At 33.6% G+C, this 21,090-nt stretch overlaps 1 protein-coding gene across 1 annotated transcript; it reads left to right on the top strand.

Moving 5' to 3' along the window:
- Positions 1–1,127: 1,127 nt before the first annotated feature.
- Positions 1,128–18,847, top strand: ODF2L (outer dense fiber of sperm tails 2-like; the record flags this gene model as incomplete). Its single annotated transcript, XM_009574303.1, has 13 exons — positions 1,128–1,190; positions 1,423–1,494; positions 2,518–2,634; positions 5,839–6,024; positions 7,359–7,468; positions 8,998–9,133; positions 9,703–9,813; positions 10,904–11,008; positions 12,165–12,323; positions 14,434–14,519; positions 14,606–14,768; positions 15,669–15,794; positions 18,719–18,847. Coding segments are annotated over 13 exons (1,563 nt in total), but the record flags the coding sequence as incomplete, so codon positions are not given.
- Between the last annotated feature and the right edge of the window lie 2,243 nt (positions 18,848–21,090).

Raw genomic sequence — 21,090 nt, forward strand, 5'->3', positions numbered from 1 at the left:
GATTTTCAGGTTTTCATAGACAATGCTAGCTGTCTTACAGCATGAGGCTCTTTGTGGATCATTAGAGAGAAAGTTCATAGGGAACTAACTGTGGGAAAGACAATTTCCTGCGAATGGAAAGATGGTATGAGTAATTTAGGTTTCTGGTCACTTTTCAATTCTGGGAAGTCTTCTAAGCACTTCTATTTTTGCTGATAAATGACTGTGGGGTCACAAAACAACATTCCTGTTATATATTAGTTATTTGCTGATAGCAAATCTGACTCAGTGTAGTCAGGAAAGGATAGGACTACTACTGAATACAAAGTTTGTAAGTTTGCAGTGCATGCAGAGGTGGAAACCTGGTTGCAGAATTGGGGTCCATGTACTGACTTTACAGATAAATATAGGATCAAGATTACAGAATATTCTGAGGAATTATACGCAGGCCAGGGTAAGATGACTGCTTTGCAAACTTCTAATGCCGAATTTTCTACTCTGAGGCAGTGGGTTTATCTTCTCACTAGTGAAATTAAAATGTTTAGGATTTACAATCTGAAAGTCCCACAAGTCTTTTTTTTTTAAATGGAAAGTTACCCCACCCCCAAAATCGGGCATTTTAAAATGAGAAATTTACTTGGCAATATTATAGGCACATAAATTCTTTTGGATTTGTAGTAACAGTTAATGTAGGTTGATTTTTGTGATCTCCCAGCCTATGCTTTCTGGTTCAGTCTTCAAATTCTCATATCTAACTGAAGTTCTGAAAGGCTTCAATACTTAATATTAGTTTTTAGAACATTATGAGTTGTACAAATGCTTTTACTATTTGACTGTGTGTTTAAATAACACTTAAGTATTTATGGTATTTAGAGTCCTTTTAGCTAAAATAAAGAAAGAAATTGGCATACGCAATAACCCTAGTTTGTTTTCCTCAGCTATGAAGTTCTATGCACAAAATAAATTGAATCCTAAGGGTTTAAACCACCAACTCTAAGTAGCTCATGAGTATGTGAGTTTTTATATTTATATGTACCAAATTTGAAAATGTAGCAAATTATATGTACCACATTCAAAACCATTGAAAAAATGCTAAATCAATTATCATCAGAAGTAATTTTTTAATGTTTCCTGCTTCTGTCTTGCAGTTAAACAGTAAAAACGTGGATACTTTGATGCAGAAGTTAAGTGAAAATGAAACCCAAAATACTGTAAGTAAATTAAATTTTCTGTCTCTTTTTGTTCTATGTTGTACATCCGAAAATGGCTATGTCATGGTATCATACAATTTCAAGTGACAGTGGCAAGGTGGGAGTATTTGTGGTTTACCATCACAAAATGGAATCTTAGTTTTACATCTGAAATGTTCATCAGTGTGCATTGCTGTTGCGTTGCTGTGTACAGACATTAAAATAGTTTCTTTGTTAATTTTTTTCCATGAAGAATCTCAGGAGAAAAATACTTGAAAGGGAGAAGCATGTTAAAGAACTTTCATCCAGGCTTCAGCTTGAAAAAGTGAGTGACCAGTTCTGTTGGAATGAATGTTTTCTCCCAATGTACTAGATTCTTATTTACAAATTTTAAATTTTGAGAAAAGCAATTATTTCAAAGATCTATGAAAAAAACCAAAATCCTGAAAGATGTTTCCTACAGAAATATCTTAAAACCATTAAGACTGTATCCATACCTATTAAGGATACAGGTTAGCCTTAACACTAATGTCCCACAGTTCAGGGAGGGGCATACATCTAGATTAATGGCTTTTGGCTTCTCATTTACGGATTTGCAATAGTTCTGGAAAAAAATGCTTATAATGAAGTGATACAGAGTAAACTAAACAGATACTGTTCACAGTTGGTTTCCATGGCTCTTTGAGTTCAATGAATAGGGAAAGGTAGTACTGACAGCAGAGGTAATACCATCAAAGGCTGACAAGATCTCATTCATTGTCTGAACCAAAGGAAGGGGCTCAGTGCAGAAGCCAACAGAGGAAGAGAAGAATTGTCTGTCCTGTATAAGAAGGTACTGCAAAAGTTTCAGAATTATTTTACTGATACTTAGCAATCTGTGTTACAGTACTTGTATACCTAAAGTGCACTTTACATGTACGCAGTGCAGCGTGGTTCAGTGTTAGTGAGGGACAGAGTAGGCTGAGTTAAATCTTTAAGGGGCAATGGTGTGTTTTGATTTTTGTAACTCCTTGGGGTTTGTTGAGAGCCGTGGTTCTTCTTCAAGAATTTTTCTTTGTTTAACCGAGAGAACATATCACTTGGCTGCAGGCCTTACTAGTTAAAGAGTCAGATTAAATACGAGGCATCAATTATACATACATTCTTTCAAGTTTGTGATTTCTGTTTAAGATTAATAACATTAGTAACAAGTTACTGCTTGTGAATATATTTGTAGAGCATGTTTTATCTTTTCCGGCTTTTGAGGACATTCAAATATCAGTTAGAAACTGTAAGGCAAAGTAGAAAGATAGCATCATACAGCATATCTCCATAGACCAACAGATTTGTGTTTATTTCTCTTTATTAGGTCAATGTACAGAAAGAAGACCACCTGTCAAGATCAGTAAAGGCAGTACAAGCTCACCTGCAATGTCAGATTCAAAGAAAAGAAGTGGAAAATGATGAATTAAAAGAGAAAATACAGGTCAACATATTTTTACTTGTGTTTCAGTTTATTTGAAAAACTTAGCAAAGCCTTATTGTGGTTACAGTTTAACTCAGATGTGAGAGTTAAATCTTAAAGTATCACTTGAAATCAAACTCTTGGTAAAAGAAAAATCCCAAACAGTAAAAATCATTAGCATTTATATTTTGCACAGTCTGCCTGACCACAGTATCTTAATTGCAAGGTTGGGGTTTTTTTTCCTTCTTTTCTCAACTTGTGCATACTAGTTCTGCTGAAGAGAAGTTAAGCACACATAGAAGCATTTGCACTCACCTAACTGTGCTATCTAGAAGATAGATACCGATCCTGAGGCAGTCTCCATATAGTCAATAGAAAGAGATAGGCAAGTCCCCAGGATGAGTTTCTGTTGTAAGATAAGGGTGATGAATCACCCCCTGTTCCTTTTACTGACTGTGAAGGAATCAATTAGCCTCTTAATACTGACTGAAAGAGAAACACTTAAGACTAATGCCTAACCTCACTTTGTTTAAGGTAGGTGAAATGATTTCCATTTGCTATTCTAAAAAGCAAGAGGTAAATTTGGGCATTTGCAGCAGTTACTGGCTTTAGAATAAGGCAAGGAAGAGGTCATGTGTCAGAGGCTGGAGCTGTATGTGGCCTCAGATTTTAGTATTTGAAACTTGTCAAGAACATAGGCATGAATGAGAAAACATTGGCTGAAAAATAATGTATTTCTAATTTCCAGACTTTTTTTAGTAGCATACATCCCCTATGAATTGTATCATTTGAAGTTGTTAAGGAACCCTTAGCAACTCCATTTCAAAAAAAGTCATGTATGTCTATGTATAAATACCTCATGTTTTCTTCTGAATAAAAATTGCTTTATTGTTCTACCTAGTACAATTACTAGAATTCCAACAACATTTTCATTAAGTGATACGTTGGTAAAGTAACTTGATATACAACTGTATTTGCATTCAATCTTTATTTAAAAGTTTTGTTTGTTTGCTCTTCAAAAAGTGCTGAAGTCAGTCACTAGCTTAAATCCTGGTGATGATTTTGTTAATATCTGGACAAAAGCTTGCCACAGCTTAGCATTACCCTTATGAAATTAATTTTCAATTTAAATTTACTTCAGTCACTGAATAATGCCCAAAGCACTTATTCTTAGTGTGATTGTGACCTCCTGCGGTTATAACAGGGGATAACAGTTGTTTACTTATACCAATAGTTAAAGAAGTCCATACATAGACTCAGATTTTCTATTTGCTCTATTTATTGAACCTATTCTCCCACCACCCCCTCCAGGTCACATCTTTGTTTATTAAATGCCCTATAAGCATCTATATGTGAAAACTGCTTCCTGCATATTTAGGTGTTTTTATAATTTCATTTTCTGAAGTAGTATTTTCCTTTTTGGTGGGTCCCAGTACCTGAGACCACCTTTCACTTGGAAAACCACACACATTTTGCATTGATTATGGATAAGTTTTGGGGCCGTTAGCAGGACCTATACTGACAGATATCCTCTCATATGCATAATATGCATATTTTATAGCAACTGGTAAGTAGTATCTTGAATAAGGCTGGCACATTAACGTAGTCAGTAGGTAAATGGCATGTCATTCTGGTCTTTATTCATGTAGAACATAATTAAGTTAAGTGTCAGACCTAGACTCAAATGTAAGAAACAAATGCATTAATCATTCTTACAATTAGGATATTTATCAGTGACTTGAGACAAATTTATTTACACTGCTAGCTTACTTACATTGCTGTAGTTTGGCAGAAGAATAATAAGTGATATGGGTGGAACTTGCACTTGTCTTTATGAAAGTAGTTGTCTACTGGTAGCTTGGTCATGTTTTTGATGAGCTGTAGCACCTTAAAAATAATTGCATCTGAGATTCTTCTTGAAGCAGAGTCTGGTATTGCTTTTATTGTATGTCATCATGCAGTGTTTTAATATCTGGTCTCTTTTTCCATTCATATTTGAATAACAAGTGATATGTAGGTGAAAAATACAAAAGTTATGAAGTTAGAGAGGTAAGCTTCCTGGATTGGGTGGGATCAGAGTGATGTAAAAATCTAGTTAGTCAGAAATACTAACATCAATAGAAAAGATAATATAATGACAGTTGTAGAACCCAGCTCTCATCTCGATTGCATTGCACACATTTGATAATACAATTAAATGCATTAAAAATACATTTAATGCAAATGTATTTTTCCATGTATTTAAATACAAATACATTTAATGTAAATGTATTTTATTTCCTGAGTGCTGCAAAATCAAGCACTCAGGAAATTATAGTTATTTGTTGTCCTTACAATGTGTGATTTACCACTGTGGTTTAAGCTTTATCATAGCCTGTTTTAATTATCTTTAAACAATTGTCTGCTGTGGGCAAGGCAGTGCTTAATCTTTTCTTTTTGCATTTTCTGCTTCACTATCCATTGAACACAAAATATAACTTTCTGTAAAAAATAGTTTCTTCACTAAACAACTCTGTTTCATTCATAGAGTGGGGCCATTATATGCATGGGAAAAAGTCAGAGACCTTGCAAGAAAATAGTATATTGTCTTCTAATCACAGACCCTATTGTAATACATATACTCAAGAAGAGACCCTCACCTTTCTTAGCTTCTTGACTTAAAAAACCCAAATCCAAGATCTTAACTTTCATACTCAAATTTTGTATACAGTTATACTGATCTACAGCCCTAGTTATGTGTGTGCTCACTATAGATTCAGAGCACAGGCTACTACTACCTCAGTGAATATCACTAGTACCATCATTAAGGTGATATTCTTTACAGAAATCAGTCACTAGGGTTGATGAAACCACTTTTATTTTCCTCTTCATAAATGGGTTTAACTTCCATGCCATGCCTTCTGCATTGAAATTCTGCATTCATTTCCAAGAGCACACAGCAATGATTAGATTGCTGTCTTTCCCTCTACTCCTGCCTGCTTCTGCACCTCTTCAACCTCTTCTCTTGATTATCTTTGTAATGAGTTTCCCAACATGTATTTTCTCTTGCCTACAGCTGTACATACCTTGGCTAGCTCTTTGTATCAACCACAAGATTTGAGATACAAAGACATTATGGAAACAGATTGTAAATGTAGTTGCTATTCCTGATTATGTTATGTTATGTTATAAAAGGTTCTGTAAGGTATAGAATTTGAAAAGAGTTTATGTTTAATTATACTGCAGACTCTAGAAAAGAAAATAGCAGAGTGGAAACTTCAAGTTGGTGAATACAAGCACCAGATACTAGCCTTAAAGGAAACAAGTGAGCAAAAGAAGACTGCTCTTAAAAAAGCAATCAGGTCCCAGAAACAAAGAGCTGAACATTTTGAAGCAATTGTGGAAAATTTAATCTCCAGAATAAGAGAACGTGTGAGTGACTATGCTGTGAGCAATGTTGTGCTGTATTCTTTTAAACTGAACAATTGGGAGACTTTCATCTGTGGAAAATAGGAAAAGTTGGTTGGTCATGCTGTGTTTGTATCTCTTTTATTTTTTTGCCCCTTAGTTAAGGAAAACTTTGCTATAAGTGACATGCAAACTGTTACTACATTTACTGCCTTTGTTTTGTTAAAATTCAGTGAATGTCTTAAACCATGAGGTTGTATGCTTCAAACTGTAGTAAGAGGGGTCTGATTACCTTTCAGTTACACCTCTCCTGATCTTCCTGTTAGACCTTTATGAATATACACTGACTAATCTTAGAAGTACAGTATACTAACTGAGAATCCATGGTTGGGGTTTGAAGTCTTTATTTTCTTTATTTATCAGTGTATGACATCTCATGTGGATACTTAGCTTTCTGTTTCTAAGCTGCTTGCTCTGAACCTTTTCAAAATCCATGTACGAAACTTCCTTAATCCAAATTGTTCTTTATATTCTTGCCCCACATATCCCTACAGTGTGTAATTGTTCAAAAGGTGGATCAGAACTGTGCAGAGATCTTTGTTGCCTTATTTAGATTTCCTAATAAGAGTATGTTTTCATACTCTTAGATGTGTTGCCATCATTTTGGATATGTCAATATTAAAGATATATTTTTCCAGTTAGTATACTAGGAGATGGTTAATAATGTTTTTTTGTTTTCTTTGATCTTTGTGAGAAGACGGTAGTGGATCTTTAAGTATGCTTAGCAGTATAGAGGGATGGCAGCTAACTCCTGAACTTTTCGTGTTTTGTAGTCACACTGTTGTTTTCTTTCTCCACTGAAGACCTGGTGTACTTTCAAGATAGCATGTGTTGGTTAATTATCTATATTTCTTTGAGGGACTTTACTTTGCATTTCTTACCTAGCTATTATTTTTTATTCTTAAAATGTTTTGGCAGAATTTTATTTTTGTATTAATTTATATAATTTATATGTAGCAGAGATGTATTTGGGACAAATATTTTTGTTGTAAGAAAATATTTTCATCTTAAATTTTGAAATATTGTTGTATTCTACAGTTGATATAGTGTGCCAGTGTTTAACTGTGTCTCTGCCTTGAATGTAAGTCTGTACTTAGACCTTAAGTTTTTAAAATGTGTGTCATTTTGTTTATTTTCTTTTGAGACGACAAAATTTACATTGCTTTGTACTAGGGAGATCTAATATAAGATCTAATCTTATATTAAATAGCTCTTGTGTTTAGAAAATTTTGTAAACTAGATGGTATTCTTCAGTGGCATTCTTTTATTACATAATTTATGATTCCTCTGTTCTCTAGGAAGTCAAACTGTCTGAGATACTGTCAGCTTCCGATGTCTGGAAAAATGAGCATGATAGAATGGTTGAAGGAAAGACAAGGTTAGAAATTCAAACAGAAGATCTTAAGAAGTAAGTTAAACTGTTGATCTATTTTTTTTTGCTTCTGTAGTCACACAGTCTTGATATTTAGTAGTGTAGTACTCAGGTTGACAATGTAAACAAGTTTATGTATTCGTATTTTAAAATTCTGAGCAGAATTTAAAAGTTGGAAGCTATAAAAAAATTTAAGATTTGTAGCCTTCTTGCTGCTGCATTTCACAACTTTTTTAAAAACTTCATTCCCCCCCATAAGTAAGGAACATGTTCTTTCCCCTGCATATTTCCGATTAGCCTCAACTTGCTAGTAGCTACTATGCTGCTTCCTCAGAACCATTTATTTAGTAACGGATTAAACAGCTTGAGTGTTAACTCTTGTATCTACTGCAGTATAGAAGAAGATTCTTACTTAGGGTTCTAGTTTCCACTTCAGAGTAATCACAGCAAAATTACTTCAGTTCCGCTAATGTCTTGCTAGAGGATAGAGAAGAGTTCCTCTCAGATGTGTGTTTGAACAGTTTATTCTTATAAGGAAAAGCAACACAAAATTGTCCAACCTTATTCAAACTATGCAGTCAAATCTTAATGTACATGAAGAATATGCCATTTTATTTGGCAGACAGGGACAAGTATCCTTTTATCTTTTCTGTTCGTAGAAATATGGACTATAATTCAAACAAGCAAAAGAAACCGGTAGGTGCCTTTATGCTAGGTCCAAGACAGAATGTTTATTTTACAAAGAACTTGATTCATGCTCAAATACGTAACAGCTCAAATTAAATTGGCTTGACACTTTTGGTTTTGTTTCAGAAAATCTGACATTTCTGAAAATATTTTCAGCATATTTTAAAATTTAACAGGAGTACAGGTACATGACATCAGTCCAGAAATCTGTCTAGCCCACTATTGGTCAAGTGTATATGAGGAGGCATCTAGGAAAGAATAAGAAAAGGGAAACATCTATGATACTTCCCTGAAATACTCGTTCTGCTTCCAGCTATTTTTTGCTGGTTTTATTTTAGCTGAAAATATAAGTCTTTGCTTGAAATGTACCATTCTAACAAGACTTGGTCTATTAGGCAGTGTATGACTAACTAAACAGCAAAACAAATTTTGTTAACTTCATTAACATGAAAAGCAAATGGTGAGGCATATAGCACAATTTGTTGCTTTTAATAATGGGAAGTACCATTCCTAAACTAGCTATAGAATGTTCTTAGTAGAACATTATCTGATGGACCTTATAAATTCAATATAATTCCATTTTGTACAGTATGTGTATACATAGTTGTCTTGGAAGTATGCTTGGGTGTTCTATGTAATGAATTTATTTATAATTGAGCTAGGACCACTTCCTTGGTGGACCACATCTCTTTTGGAAAGTTTCATATTTCAGTAGATACTGCTTTCTTGGGATGCTTAAATGTGTTCTCCCTTTTTTTTTTTTTCTTTTAATAAAATAAGAACAATGAAGGAGTATGTATTAAGGTACAATTTAATTTGCATAGTGAGAGTTTTGGAAGAATTATGTATGATATAGGTGTTCTTGCCTATCTAACAAGGCAGATCACAAGCCTTTTGGAAGACCTGAAAAGAAAGGAGGAATGGAGAAGAAACTCAGATGAGGAAATTCTGGGAAAGCTAAATTCTGTTAACTCTGAAAATGAAAAGATTTACCTTGAAAATGGAAAATTAAAGGTGAGATTATTTTAAATCATTGTTGAATGGCTCTGCATTTCTGATACATTAATAAAGTAACCATTTTACTTCCCTTTGGGCCTTCTGTCTAGAGATCCCAAACCTGTAAAATAAATTTTGCCATCCATTTTTTACAGTAAGTGAAAATGAGACATTGAAAATTTATCAGTGGAAATCTATGGCAAATCTAGGAACAGGATTGTCTAATCATCTATCTGCTTAACCAGGATGCCATTATTTTACTGTCAGTAGCTACAAAATTGCTTAATTGGAAATTATTATTTTATGTTTGTAAAAAATTTTCTTTCAAATTTAAGAACTGAGTTTAGCTCAATTATTAATTTCAATATTTTAAAGGGTTTACAGGTTTTGTATTGCATTTATCCTCCAAAGTAAATATTCTGATGAGCTGACAAATGAACTGTAGGCTATCATTTTTGTTTGACAGGATAAATAATTGCGTCACTCTTTTTAATGTCTGCAGGTCACTTGCTAGTAATATCATATTGTAGATTGTGTTATTTTAACAACAGTCTTACAATCTTTATATTTTCCATGTTTTAATGAAGGCTTCCCTTGCTACATTGGAAACCAGTACTGTTTCTGTTGAAAATGAACTGCTAAATCTGCAAGAAAAGGCAAAGGTGCAGGAAAACCTTGTTGAACAGTATAAAAATCAGGTAACTAGCATATTTGAAAAGTGTTCAAGTATGGGTTTTAAATTTTTAAGCAGTTTTGAGGAAATGATAAAGGTTTCATTTGTAATAAAATAGATTTGTTGTCATGTTGACTGTAATACTGTTGTAAGATCGAGGATGATACAAGAGAGTGCCATTACAAACCATATCCAAGAATAGTCTCCACACTATTACTAGTACACATAATTCTTACTGAATTGTGTGAAGCCCAATTGAAGCTCATTGAAGCCAACAGAGCTAATTACATACTTGCTTGGAAAAGATTTGCTTCCTAAAAAGCAAGTTGGCAACCCAGTAAACTATACTTAAAAAGTTAAATTTGAGTCTGATGTCTTTAGTGGGCATATCCAATGATATTTTACCTCTCCTTGGTCATATCTTTATTTCCACATTCCTAAGAACAGTAAAAAAGCACTCAAGTACTGTTGTAAGTTTTTTTAATTTACATTGGTAGTTTCACATTGAAAATACCAGCAAAACATATAAATCAGACTTAAAATGGGCTTTTTATCAATTCCTTTTTTGTATTTGGCTTTACTCACAGAGAAGAAATTTTAGAACATTAATTCAAAGTTATATATGTTTCTGCTATAGTATAGATACCATTTCACTGATAGTCATCACTTAGCTTTTTTTAAAAATCATTGACAAGAGGAAAGACTTGATACTAACTCTAAATACAACTAGTGTGCCTTGTCTGTGGGACACATCACCACAATTAAAGTGTTGCCAGCTTTAAGATGGGAGATGTAGTTCCAGGGAACAGCCAACCTTAAACAGTGAGAGGGATGAAATTCCCTAGCCTGTAGCTGTGGGTGGTTCCAGATGGAGTCAACTACAACTCCACTGTTGAAAACAAAATGTTGATATCGGAGTGCTCTTTACCTGGTTACCCTTTTATATTTGCTGTAGGGAGTAGGATCATGAAAATAAATAACTTCATATAATGACAAATACTGAGATTCTATTTAGAAATCAAAAGTTTTACTTTATGCTTCATACTAATGATTCTCTTCTCTATATTTAAAAGAAACACCTTGAAAATGTATGTGAAAATTATCTTGTGTGCTAGGTACAAAAATTTCAAACAGCAGTAGAAGAATTGAAATCCAGATATGAAAGTGTCTTACATGAAAACAAAAGAATAACAGAAAACAAATGCTTAGAAGTAGATAAGGTAAGTTTTGCAGCAAAAAAGCATGTTTCCAAACGATTCTGTAGGACGTTGGCAGTCACTACATTGTTGTGATCCACTTATTAGAAGTCTCAAGGTACTGGCTCTTTTTCTTTTTCCTTTTTCCATCTATAAAATTGTTTCTTAATTCATTGAATGCTTTACTAAATTTTACTTGTGAGCAGGTGGTTTTTTGGATACTGCACAATTGCAAATAGGTGAGAAATGGTTCCTAGAGTAATGCTACTTTAGAATTAAGAATTCATTTTATGACTTCTAAAAATGTGATTTTGTTACTGATGATTTTAAAACTAGACCTCTCGACAGAACAGCTGTGAAAGTTGCGTAGGGAAGCAAACGTACTGTAAGACTGCTTTGCAGTGTAAGTTGTTTGTTTTAACTAGCAGTTAAAACGGAGAATCAATACAGAGATGAGTTTTAAGTTTTTTCAGCAGGTGGAGCTGAATACTGGAACACAGTTAGCACATTCTTAAGCGTCAGAAAACAATACAAAATCGGTAGGAAAATAACTTTCCTCAGTTCCACTGCTCATCAAAATACATATTCTTTTAACGAGAAGAGGGAGGGACAGGTTTTGCATTGCCTGCAATGTTCTGTTTTACAGAACAGAATTAGTCCTCACAGAGAAGCGTCTTATTTTGTTTTATACTAACTTTATTTTTCAATGATTCAGTTGTAGAATGGAGAAAAATATTTTCTGATCCCCTAAATAATATTTGCACAGCATTGTATGTGGCTTCAGGTGGCATTAGGTGTTGCCCTCTTTTCAAATACTGCAACAGTTGTATGGTCAGAATTTTTCCTGTAAGCTGCTTAGTGTGTCTGTATGCCATCTCCCAAAATATATTGCAGTAAAAATAAAATCAAAGTTTGGGTATCGCATGATGAACTGCTAACACTTGCATAACTTTGTAAACGTTCATTGTGAGCGTTACTGAGTCTTTAATGAAATATAGTTAGAGACAGAAATTTCTCCAATGGTGAACTTGTAAATTTGTCAGTATTTTATAAAATAGATGACATAATGCAACTTGTGTAGAAATTCAGATTTATTACTTACATGGAAAGCCATTAAGTATTACAACAATTAATTTATGGTTTTACACTTACATTTTTCTCCTGTGATGCTATGATGCAGGTGAGGGACAAAACGGAGGCTGAGTTAAAGGAGTTAGAACATGTTTGTGACTTGCTGAAAGCAGCTGAGGAAAAGCAGCAAGGATATCAGGAAAAGCTTGTGTCCTGGGAAAGGATCTGTGCACAGAAATGCAAAACCCTTAGGGAGCTGCAGGTTCAGGTGCTTAGAACATGCTAATTTTTAAAGATAAATGAGAAAATTATGTGGAAAAAAGTCTCTGGAACATTTTTTAGCCTTGTGACAGTTGTGCGGTTTCCTTTGTTATTTGCTTCATAAATCAAAAGCTCCTTCTGTAAAAATAGCACAATTCAAATAAAACTATCACCAACTGTATTTACGTGAATTCACTATGTAGACAAGAAGACTAGTTACTTCAAGAAGACTAGTTACTTATATTTACTTTTAGATTCTGTATCTTTTAAGTGAGTATATTCTTGATCCTTTTGAATACTTATGTCCTGAGATGTGTTACAGTATTCTTCCCTGGAAATAAATATGCAAGTCTAATTATTGTTTGTATCTAGTGGAATAATTTAATTCCACATTAATTTTGTTTTTAATGAGTAATTTATAAACCAGACAATATTTGCTCAGATAAATAGTCATGAATTATATTGTTGATGATGTATAACTTTAACATTTTAATAATTTCATTGTGTTGGTTGACAAAATATATTAAAAAAATATGCTTTAATAGGATCATTTCTATTTTTAGCAGTATTTTAGCACTACTGGTTGTGTTTTCTCTTAAGCCTGAATATGAATATTCCTCAGCTTTTTTTGTCTGTGACATCAGTTTCAATGGCAGGGTTAAGTTTGGGTTTTTTTGTTGTTCTCTTTTCTCTTTTATGTGCTTTTGAGTTAGAAAAGAATACTCTGGTAGCACGAATGACAAAGATGTTTGTTTGAATCAGTAGGGTGGGAAAGGGTCTTAATCTTCTTCCTGTGTCAGTGGGAAAACTTCAGCTGAAACACAGTGAGTCTCTGTGTCCCTATAGACTTTGTATGCTTACAAAAAAAAGCTCTTGATTTTGTTTTAAATTTCTTGTCAAGAAATAGCATCAATTTTTGTTCTTGTTTGTATCATTTTAAATACTCCTTTCAGGAATGCTCATAAACTCATAAATCCATCTTTGCTTAGCAAAGTGCATAAGCAACAGTTAATTTTGAGGTGCATATATAAAATGATACATGTAATTTTAATCTAACTACATGTTTTCTTGAATAAATGCAAAAAAACCTCTTAAGTGTAGTGAAGTAATTGGGAATATAATGACTAGTCTGGTGGAACAGCAGTAAAATTTCAGTGTTAAATCTTGGTGATGTCTTTTAGAGATTCTGACCCTTGATCCCATGATCAGAATTTAGGAAAAATCCGTTTGAAGTAACTGGACTATATGCAGAAACCCTCTTCTGGGTTCAGACGGACCAGGACATGTCTTTACTGCCCCTCTGCTGGAGGTTTCTGCTACTACCAGTCTGCTAGCTGAACAGCCTGTAATTCACATAAGCAAAATCAACCAGATTAGCTCAAGTTACTGGATGGAACTGCTTGGGGTAGTCCTGTGAATGATGGAGGTTGCCCCGTAAATAATGGTGCCAGCAGGCTGCTGATGTGCCTGTTTATTGCTAATCTGCTGTTGATCGGTGGTAGCAAGGGCAATAATCTCATCACTACTGTTACGAGATTTAAAAGAAAACGGAACAGTTTGTCAATCTGGATGCTGAACACGGGAAGACAGCTGGCTTCTTGCTTTCTTCAGCTTCTGCTACTGATATACCTCTTTTTATGAACTTGATTGTCTTTTTGATGTTCACTACTTTCTGAAATTCTTTGCCAGTGCTACACTGTTCTTCTGTGATAACTGTATATATATGTGGTATTATTTTTATGCTTCCTCTGACTGTAGTGTGAGGGAACTTATTTTTGCTGGAATCTAAAGCTTAAGAGTCAAAGTTAACAAGGAGGTAGACCTGGCCAACTTCTAATACACAAGGCTGCATAAGCAGCATATGGGTTTTGTTAGGACTTCACTTTGTTATATAGCAGGTTTTCATTCTTAAAGTGTTCGCACAAAGTTTTAGTCGGCTACTTTGGCTGTATTTTATTTGTTTTAAATACAAGATAATGTTTACTTGAATATAATATAGTGTTTACCTGAAATTACAGTTAAATTGTTTGATTGGATTTTAATAGGCAAGCTTACTTTACTCTGTAATATCCTGTATATAGGTCTCTTCAAGTAGAAACGAATTGTCATTTTCACAGGAGGAAGACAGTGTAACTTCCGTGGGCAGTCATTCCTTAGAAGAAGAAAACTGTAACATTCAGAAGAAATATGAAGATCTTAAAAGGTAACTTTTTAAAAATCTGACTGCAATTAATTCCTACACTTTTCTGCTATAGTGAATTATAATATATTAATCTGTTTTGTGTAAAGGCAATTAGAAAAGATGGAATTTCAAAATGAAGAACTTGCTTGTCAGCTCAAAAAAGAAGATGAGAGTCTTCAATGCAGTAAATTGCAGCTTGAGGAGAAAATTGCAGAATATAATGGATTAACCAGACAACTGGAATCTGCTATGGAAGAAGGGAGAAAAATGGTATCAATGATTTAATACATCTCTTAATCTTGTTTGCTATCTTCTATTTAAAAATAGCATTGAAACCAAATGTGCTTGAGGAGAAAAGATGGGACAAGATTATTTTGCATGTAGGGAGCAATACTAAAAAGTTACTGGGAATTCGGCATGTTTAAATATGGATTGCACAATTCAACTTCTTTGTGGAATTCGGATCCTATTGAAACTAATGATGAAGTTCAGTGGACCAAAACTTCACCATCACTTTTTTGATAACAAATCAAAATGCTTTAACCACCTAATATTTAAATCCCACACATACGGCAAAAAGTTTCTGAACAAAACCTTAATGTTTCCTTTTTCTTATTTTCTTTGGAATAGGTAGTCCACAAGAACTTTGGTGTTGAAATCCTTCTTGTTTCAGAGGAAGGCTTTGTACACTTTCAATATTAAGCAGAGATTTGTCATTTGTAGAAAGGATGCAAACAGTAAATCAAATGGAAGAGGAAATGTAGGAATTTAGATTGCAGTGAATTGTATTAGTTTAATCAGAAAATATGTATGAAGTTGTAATTTCTGTCTCAGATTAATCATGTTGAAATAAACTATCTGAATTTTCTCAATATTGTCTGAGGATATTGATTTGGTTTTGAAAAAGTAACAAGTTTGGGTAAACTTACAAATGAGTTACAAAAGTGTCTCCCTCTCAATAATATGACTTTTTTTTCCAAATTGAAACTTCTTTCAAATTTAGCCAGAATATTTCCCAGTTTTTTTTAGTTTCTGTGCATGGGAAATTGCTGAAGTATTAGATGACGGAATAGGAAATAGAGATACTAATGCTAAGATATAAGAAAATAATTCGGTTTGGGCTTTAAGTGAAAGTAAATATACATAATTTCTCTCTCATTACTATCACAGGTAGCCAAAGAACTGGAAAAAATGTCATACAAAGAACAAGCCCTTCAGGCAAAAATGCTGGTTCTTGAAACTGAAGTGAGAGAGAGCCAAGAAGAGAAAAAACAACTCCTCTGCATTTTTCATCATGTGAGTAAATAACACTGTTTATGACTTAAGAAATTACTCACCACATCACTGTTTACATAAAGTTCCTTTTACTGAAAAACACACTTTTAATACAATTAATACATACTTTGGGGAACAGGAAATTAATTCAACTTGACAATATGCTTTGTATATTGACATTTCTAATAGACTTAACAGATGCACAGTCTATTTTACTAAATCACTGGAATAAGATTGAGTTTACATCTCTTATTCAATCCAGTTTTCCCAGCAAGGCAAAAATAAAAAAATATGTATGAGGTTGTAATTTCTCTCTCAGATTAATCATGTTCAGTAAGCATGCCTAGGTTTGAATAAATGCATAACAGTTCCATAATGACATAGAGGTATCTTCTTTTCTCCTGAGTTGATACAAGAATATGATCTTACTGGAATTTGTGAAAAGCTTTCAGCTTATATACCGATGTTGCACTAATGTAGTTAGTAATAAAAGAGATATTCTGATTTTTCAAAGTGTCAAGCCTTTAAATGCGCAGATTTTGATACGTTGAATTCTAAGATATGTACAGTCTAAGAAGGTATTTTGGATAAGTAATGCCCTCTGACAACAAACAAACAAAAAAGAAGTCTGATTTATTGTTTTATGTAATCCAGAAAATTTCAGCACATTTTCTATTAATAAAGTGTTAGACATATCTGAATTCCCTAGACTAGTGATGGCAAATCATTTGCTTTAATCAAAGTTTTGATACAGTTAGAGATTTGTCCTGTAATCAGTGATAATAAGCTACAAAGCTATGTAAAATAAATACAGAAGACACTAGAAAGGTTTAATATCACTCTCCTAGACTCTCAAAACCAATATTCTGTATTCTGACTTGGAAGCATTCAAGATTAAAATCAAGCCAACCTAAATGCAAACTCTATTCAAGATTCAAATAAGACATCAGAGATACGGTTCTGAATTCAGTATGCTTTAATTAACTTTTATCTGTATCAAGTGTAACTTAATGCCTGCATTTACCCTAAGACAAAAGTGTTCTTAATACAAAATCAGACATCAGGCTAATGTTTTATTCTACTTCAAATACTTTTTCATAGGAATTTCTTACTATGTTAAAGTAAAATAGAAAATAAAGAAAATTTTTTTGTCTCTTGTCTGAGGAAAAACTCCCAGGTTTGAATTGGGATGTGAAATTTAATCATATTCAGTAAGCAAATTACCATAATATCCTTGCCTTAATATTAAGAAAGAAATTAATTTCCTTTCCCTAGTAAGATATAGTAAGATTAGACATTCATATAATCTCTTTTTTTGGGAGGTGAGGCAAGGAGGGTGTTGTAATTCAGCTGAAAAAGATGAAAAGACCAATTTATCAGATCCTATACCTTAAGACCTATGTTCAGCAATCCTAGTTTGGTTTTGGTTTTAGTCATCTTTCAGGGCTTTTTGGTAGTAGATGTTTATGGTGATGTACAAACAGTATATTGTATTTCAAATTTATCTTTTTTACTCTTGTCATGAAATCTAGTTAAAGATTCCCTGATTACATTTATTTTAAAGTCTTGGAGTCTTGAACCTGAAAATGTACAGCACAGTATATATATGTTGGGTTTTTTATTATCATAGAGTTGCATTGGTTGTCTGATATAATACCAAGGTACAAGGAAAAGAAACAATATGGAATGAGTCACTGCCAGTGGGTACAAGTAAAAGTTACGGAATATGGTGCTCTACACTGTTATACCTTTACTGGCAGTTGAGCATCCTTAAAATTAGATCCTAATTTATTTCTCTCTGCAACTTAAAAAACAAGTAGAGACACTTGCATTTTTGGCAGGATTTTGTGTTATTTTTATCAGTTTTAAAGAAATCTATTTTTATGCAACTTGTATGATATCTGTAAGTTACTTTACTGTTTACATTTAAGCTTCATTCTGTTTTCTTTAAAATCAGTGGTAGTCCAGTTACTGAGTTTGATGGGAACAGAATTGGATCTCAAGAGCCTAGTTCTATTTAAAATTATTTAAATTTGTTATTTTCAATCAAATTACCAATACATTTTAATTTCTAAATAATTCTTTGCGTGTTAGTCCATTTTAAATGGTTTCCATTTTAAGCTTACAGTTAAAATATAAATGTGAAAGGTATATATGTCTGAGAGAAGAACTGTTCTCAATTAATTGATTGCTTTTTATTCCAATTACATTTGCATATAATTGAGAATGCATTATGGAAAATGATAAAATGGTCTTATTCCTGTTGTTGTAGTGAAACTGGGAACAAAATAGGACTGACTGTTAAGGTAAATTTATTCAGTTATTCGTTCTAACCTGATTATTTTTTTCTAAGGCTGGATTTAAATCTGAAGACTATAATTCCATTTTTTAAAGTTGAATTGATTTTAAGCAACTAGCATCTGAAATCTGTAATAGACATAAAAGGAAATAACCTGAATATCTGTAGCATTTGTATAACGAACTATCTATGATGTGCATCAGGTATGGAACTAGTGAGCAGGTAATATTGCTGTCAATTGTCTTTTTTAAATAAGGAGCAATAGGCATCAAAAATCATGTCGCATCAGAGATCAATAACAAATGTTTCTGTGAAAAATCAACATGACAGAGAGTGTTAAGTCCATAATAGATTTAAGATGCTAGGAATCTTTCATGATAAAAATTCAGAAGGTTAGTTTTTACATTCCCAGGCCTTTTTTGGATTAAAAGCCAATTCAAACACGTTAATTTTGTTCCTGACTAAACGTAAATAAAGCTTCAATATTTTGAGGTGTTTTTGGGAACGTTCAGTTTTGTGGAGCCTCTGAAAAGTTTTATGAGTAAATAAGGCTTATAAAAATCAGGTAGTAGTTGTCTTACATTATTGTTTTGATTGATTTGTATTTTATTTCTAAGTTGCATCGCATTTCTTTTTTTTTCTTTAGAATGAAAAGCACCGTGAAGTACGTTTGAAAGAGCTGGAGAACAGCCTACAGAAGTCAGAGAACAAGAACCAGAGCATCCAGAATTATGTGCAATTTTTGAAAGCTTCATACATAACAATGTTTGGTTGAATTCTTTAATTTAATTTATTTTCATAATAAAGAAACTTTTCAACATTTGGCTAACTCTTGTTGGAGGCAAGGCTGTTGAGGCCTCCTAGTATTTTGCAGGACTTAGGACTATAATGTTAGTTGTTCCCTAGGAAAACTTCTGGTGTGGGCAGGGAAAAGCAGGCCAATCATTACTGTATATCCTACTGGCTAGTCACATATGGAGAATTTGCCTGGTATTACTGATATAAAGAATTGTATTATTCATGGAACAGAAGCAAAAAGGCAGGCTGCATGACAGTAGTGACACACAAAGTTGTAAATTGGTCTGTGTATTTACCATGTGTTAGGTCCAGTGCTGTAAAATCTTACGTGCGTCCTTTTAGTCCATGGTAAATGCGGATGATCACCTTTCAGTTCCCATGGGGGAAGAGAACACCCATGGACTGGTTGCATATAATTTGCATATTTTAATTCCTAATAATTATATAATATTTATCAGTCATTATACTTCTGTTACTGTAGATATCTAGTTGCCCAAGATAATGATATCTATCCTATTAAGACAGGCAAAAATTTAGAGAGCATTAGGTTCCCTTCCTGTCTTTTCCCAGTACTGCTTAGCACCAGTACAGCACACACTACTGCACTGCGTGAAATGGTTGCCGCCACAAGGCTGTCCCATCCAGCCTTTTTTCCCTGCATCCCATTATGATCAGGAGTATACTATAGTAATATTTTACAAATATAAGTAGGAAAGTATTTTAGATACAGGTATAATTTAAGCTCTGAATGCGTTGATATACCCTTTCACAGTGACACAGCTCTAGTTAAGGTGTTTAAGTATTTATCTGTGCTTGAATACAAGAGCTGCTGTTCACTGAAGTGAGTTAAGACTGACATGCCTCAGTTTAAACACATGTAAATATTCAGCTGATACAGGGCTAATACAAAAAACAATTCTGACTGAGAAAGTAATTGTTTTATAGATACATGCTTATGGAACTGTGATATGTTTTTTGAAAAGTAGTACATTCAGGTAAGTTAAATATATGTAATTTAGAATGTGCATTTAAATAATTTTTTTTTTTTTAACTGAAAACATAAGTTATTTCATACACAGACAATACCTGTTTGTTAAATGTAGTATTTCATTGTTCTTTATAATGTATAGAATGATGATGTTGTTCTTTTCTTTTTTTCCAAATGCTTATCTATCCTAAAAAATACTGATATGTCATAATGATCTGCTTGTGTGCACTTTTTAAAAATAAAATTATCATTTATTAGATATGACTTACGCTAGTAGCAAATATTTCTGTTATATTTTGGGGGTTTTTTGCATTACACACACACACTTACAACCATACTTGTATCAAGTTTAAGGAGGGACTGTTTATCATGCAGCTCAAAATGTCCTCTGCTAGAATTGTGTCCAGTGTCCTGCCTCGGAAAAGAGCCAGATTATAGACTTTTTGTGACAAAATCACTTTGTCAGTGATTTTCCTACAGGAAAAGTGACCTGGCTTCCTCCGCTGACAAGCTGTTTAGCCGTGTAACATCTGCGTACAGCCCTTACTGTGCTGGGAGGCCTAGAGCTGGCCAGCACAAACAGGGATCAAAGCAGGGCCCGATAGGAACGGGTTGTGTGGGGTGTGAAGTGGATGCAATGATTTCATACAGATTTCTTTTTGCTTTTTCAACAAAAGCTTCCTGTGGATTGTTTTAAGGCTGACATAGCTGAAGCATGTTCCTTAAGGCCAGAGAAGTGAGAGCACTATGGTGATGTCCACTGGTGAGGAATTTATGCAGTCAAAAACATGAATTTATTGCAGTCACGCAGGTCACCCTGATATGCGTCTGGGTTCAGAATATTTTCTTGTGTACTTACGGCTGAACAGTAATCATATAGCAGCTGTCACTCAGTAGTAAAGCTTCCAAACATTTGAAAGTGGAGTGTGTTTTACATTGCCATCCACATCTATCTGCATCTTTCACTCAGGATTCTTCATGTAATGCTGTTGGCTTGCAACCTTTGGATAAGGCTTTTATAGCTACGAACAGTCCAAAGGAATATCATCCTAGTGACAAGCAAATCATTCCCACTCAGAGAAATGCAGTGTCTTTGAAATGCTGGTTTTATTGAGAACAATAATATTGTTTCCAGGAAGTAACCGACTTACAAACAGGCCTTTTTTTGTTTGTTTGACAGACCGGATCAAATACCTGATGAATGTATCATATTACTTTTATGGCAGATTAAT

The sequence above is a fragment of the Fulmarus glacialis genome, unplaced genomic scaffold (assembly GCF_000690835.1).
Source record: "Fulmarus glacialis isolate BGI_N327 unplaced genomic scaffold, ASM69083v1 scaffold17033, whole genome shotgun sequence".
Classification (NCBI taxonomy): Eukaryota; Metazoa; Chordata; class Aves; order Procellariiformes; family Procellariidae; genus Fulmarus; species Fulmarus glacialis.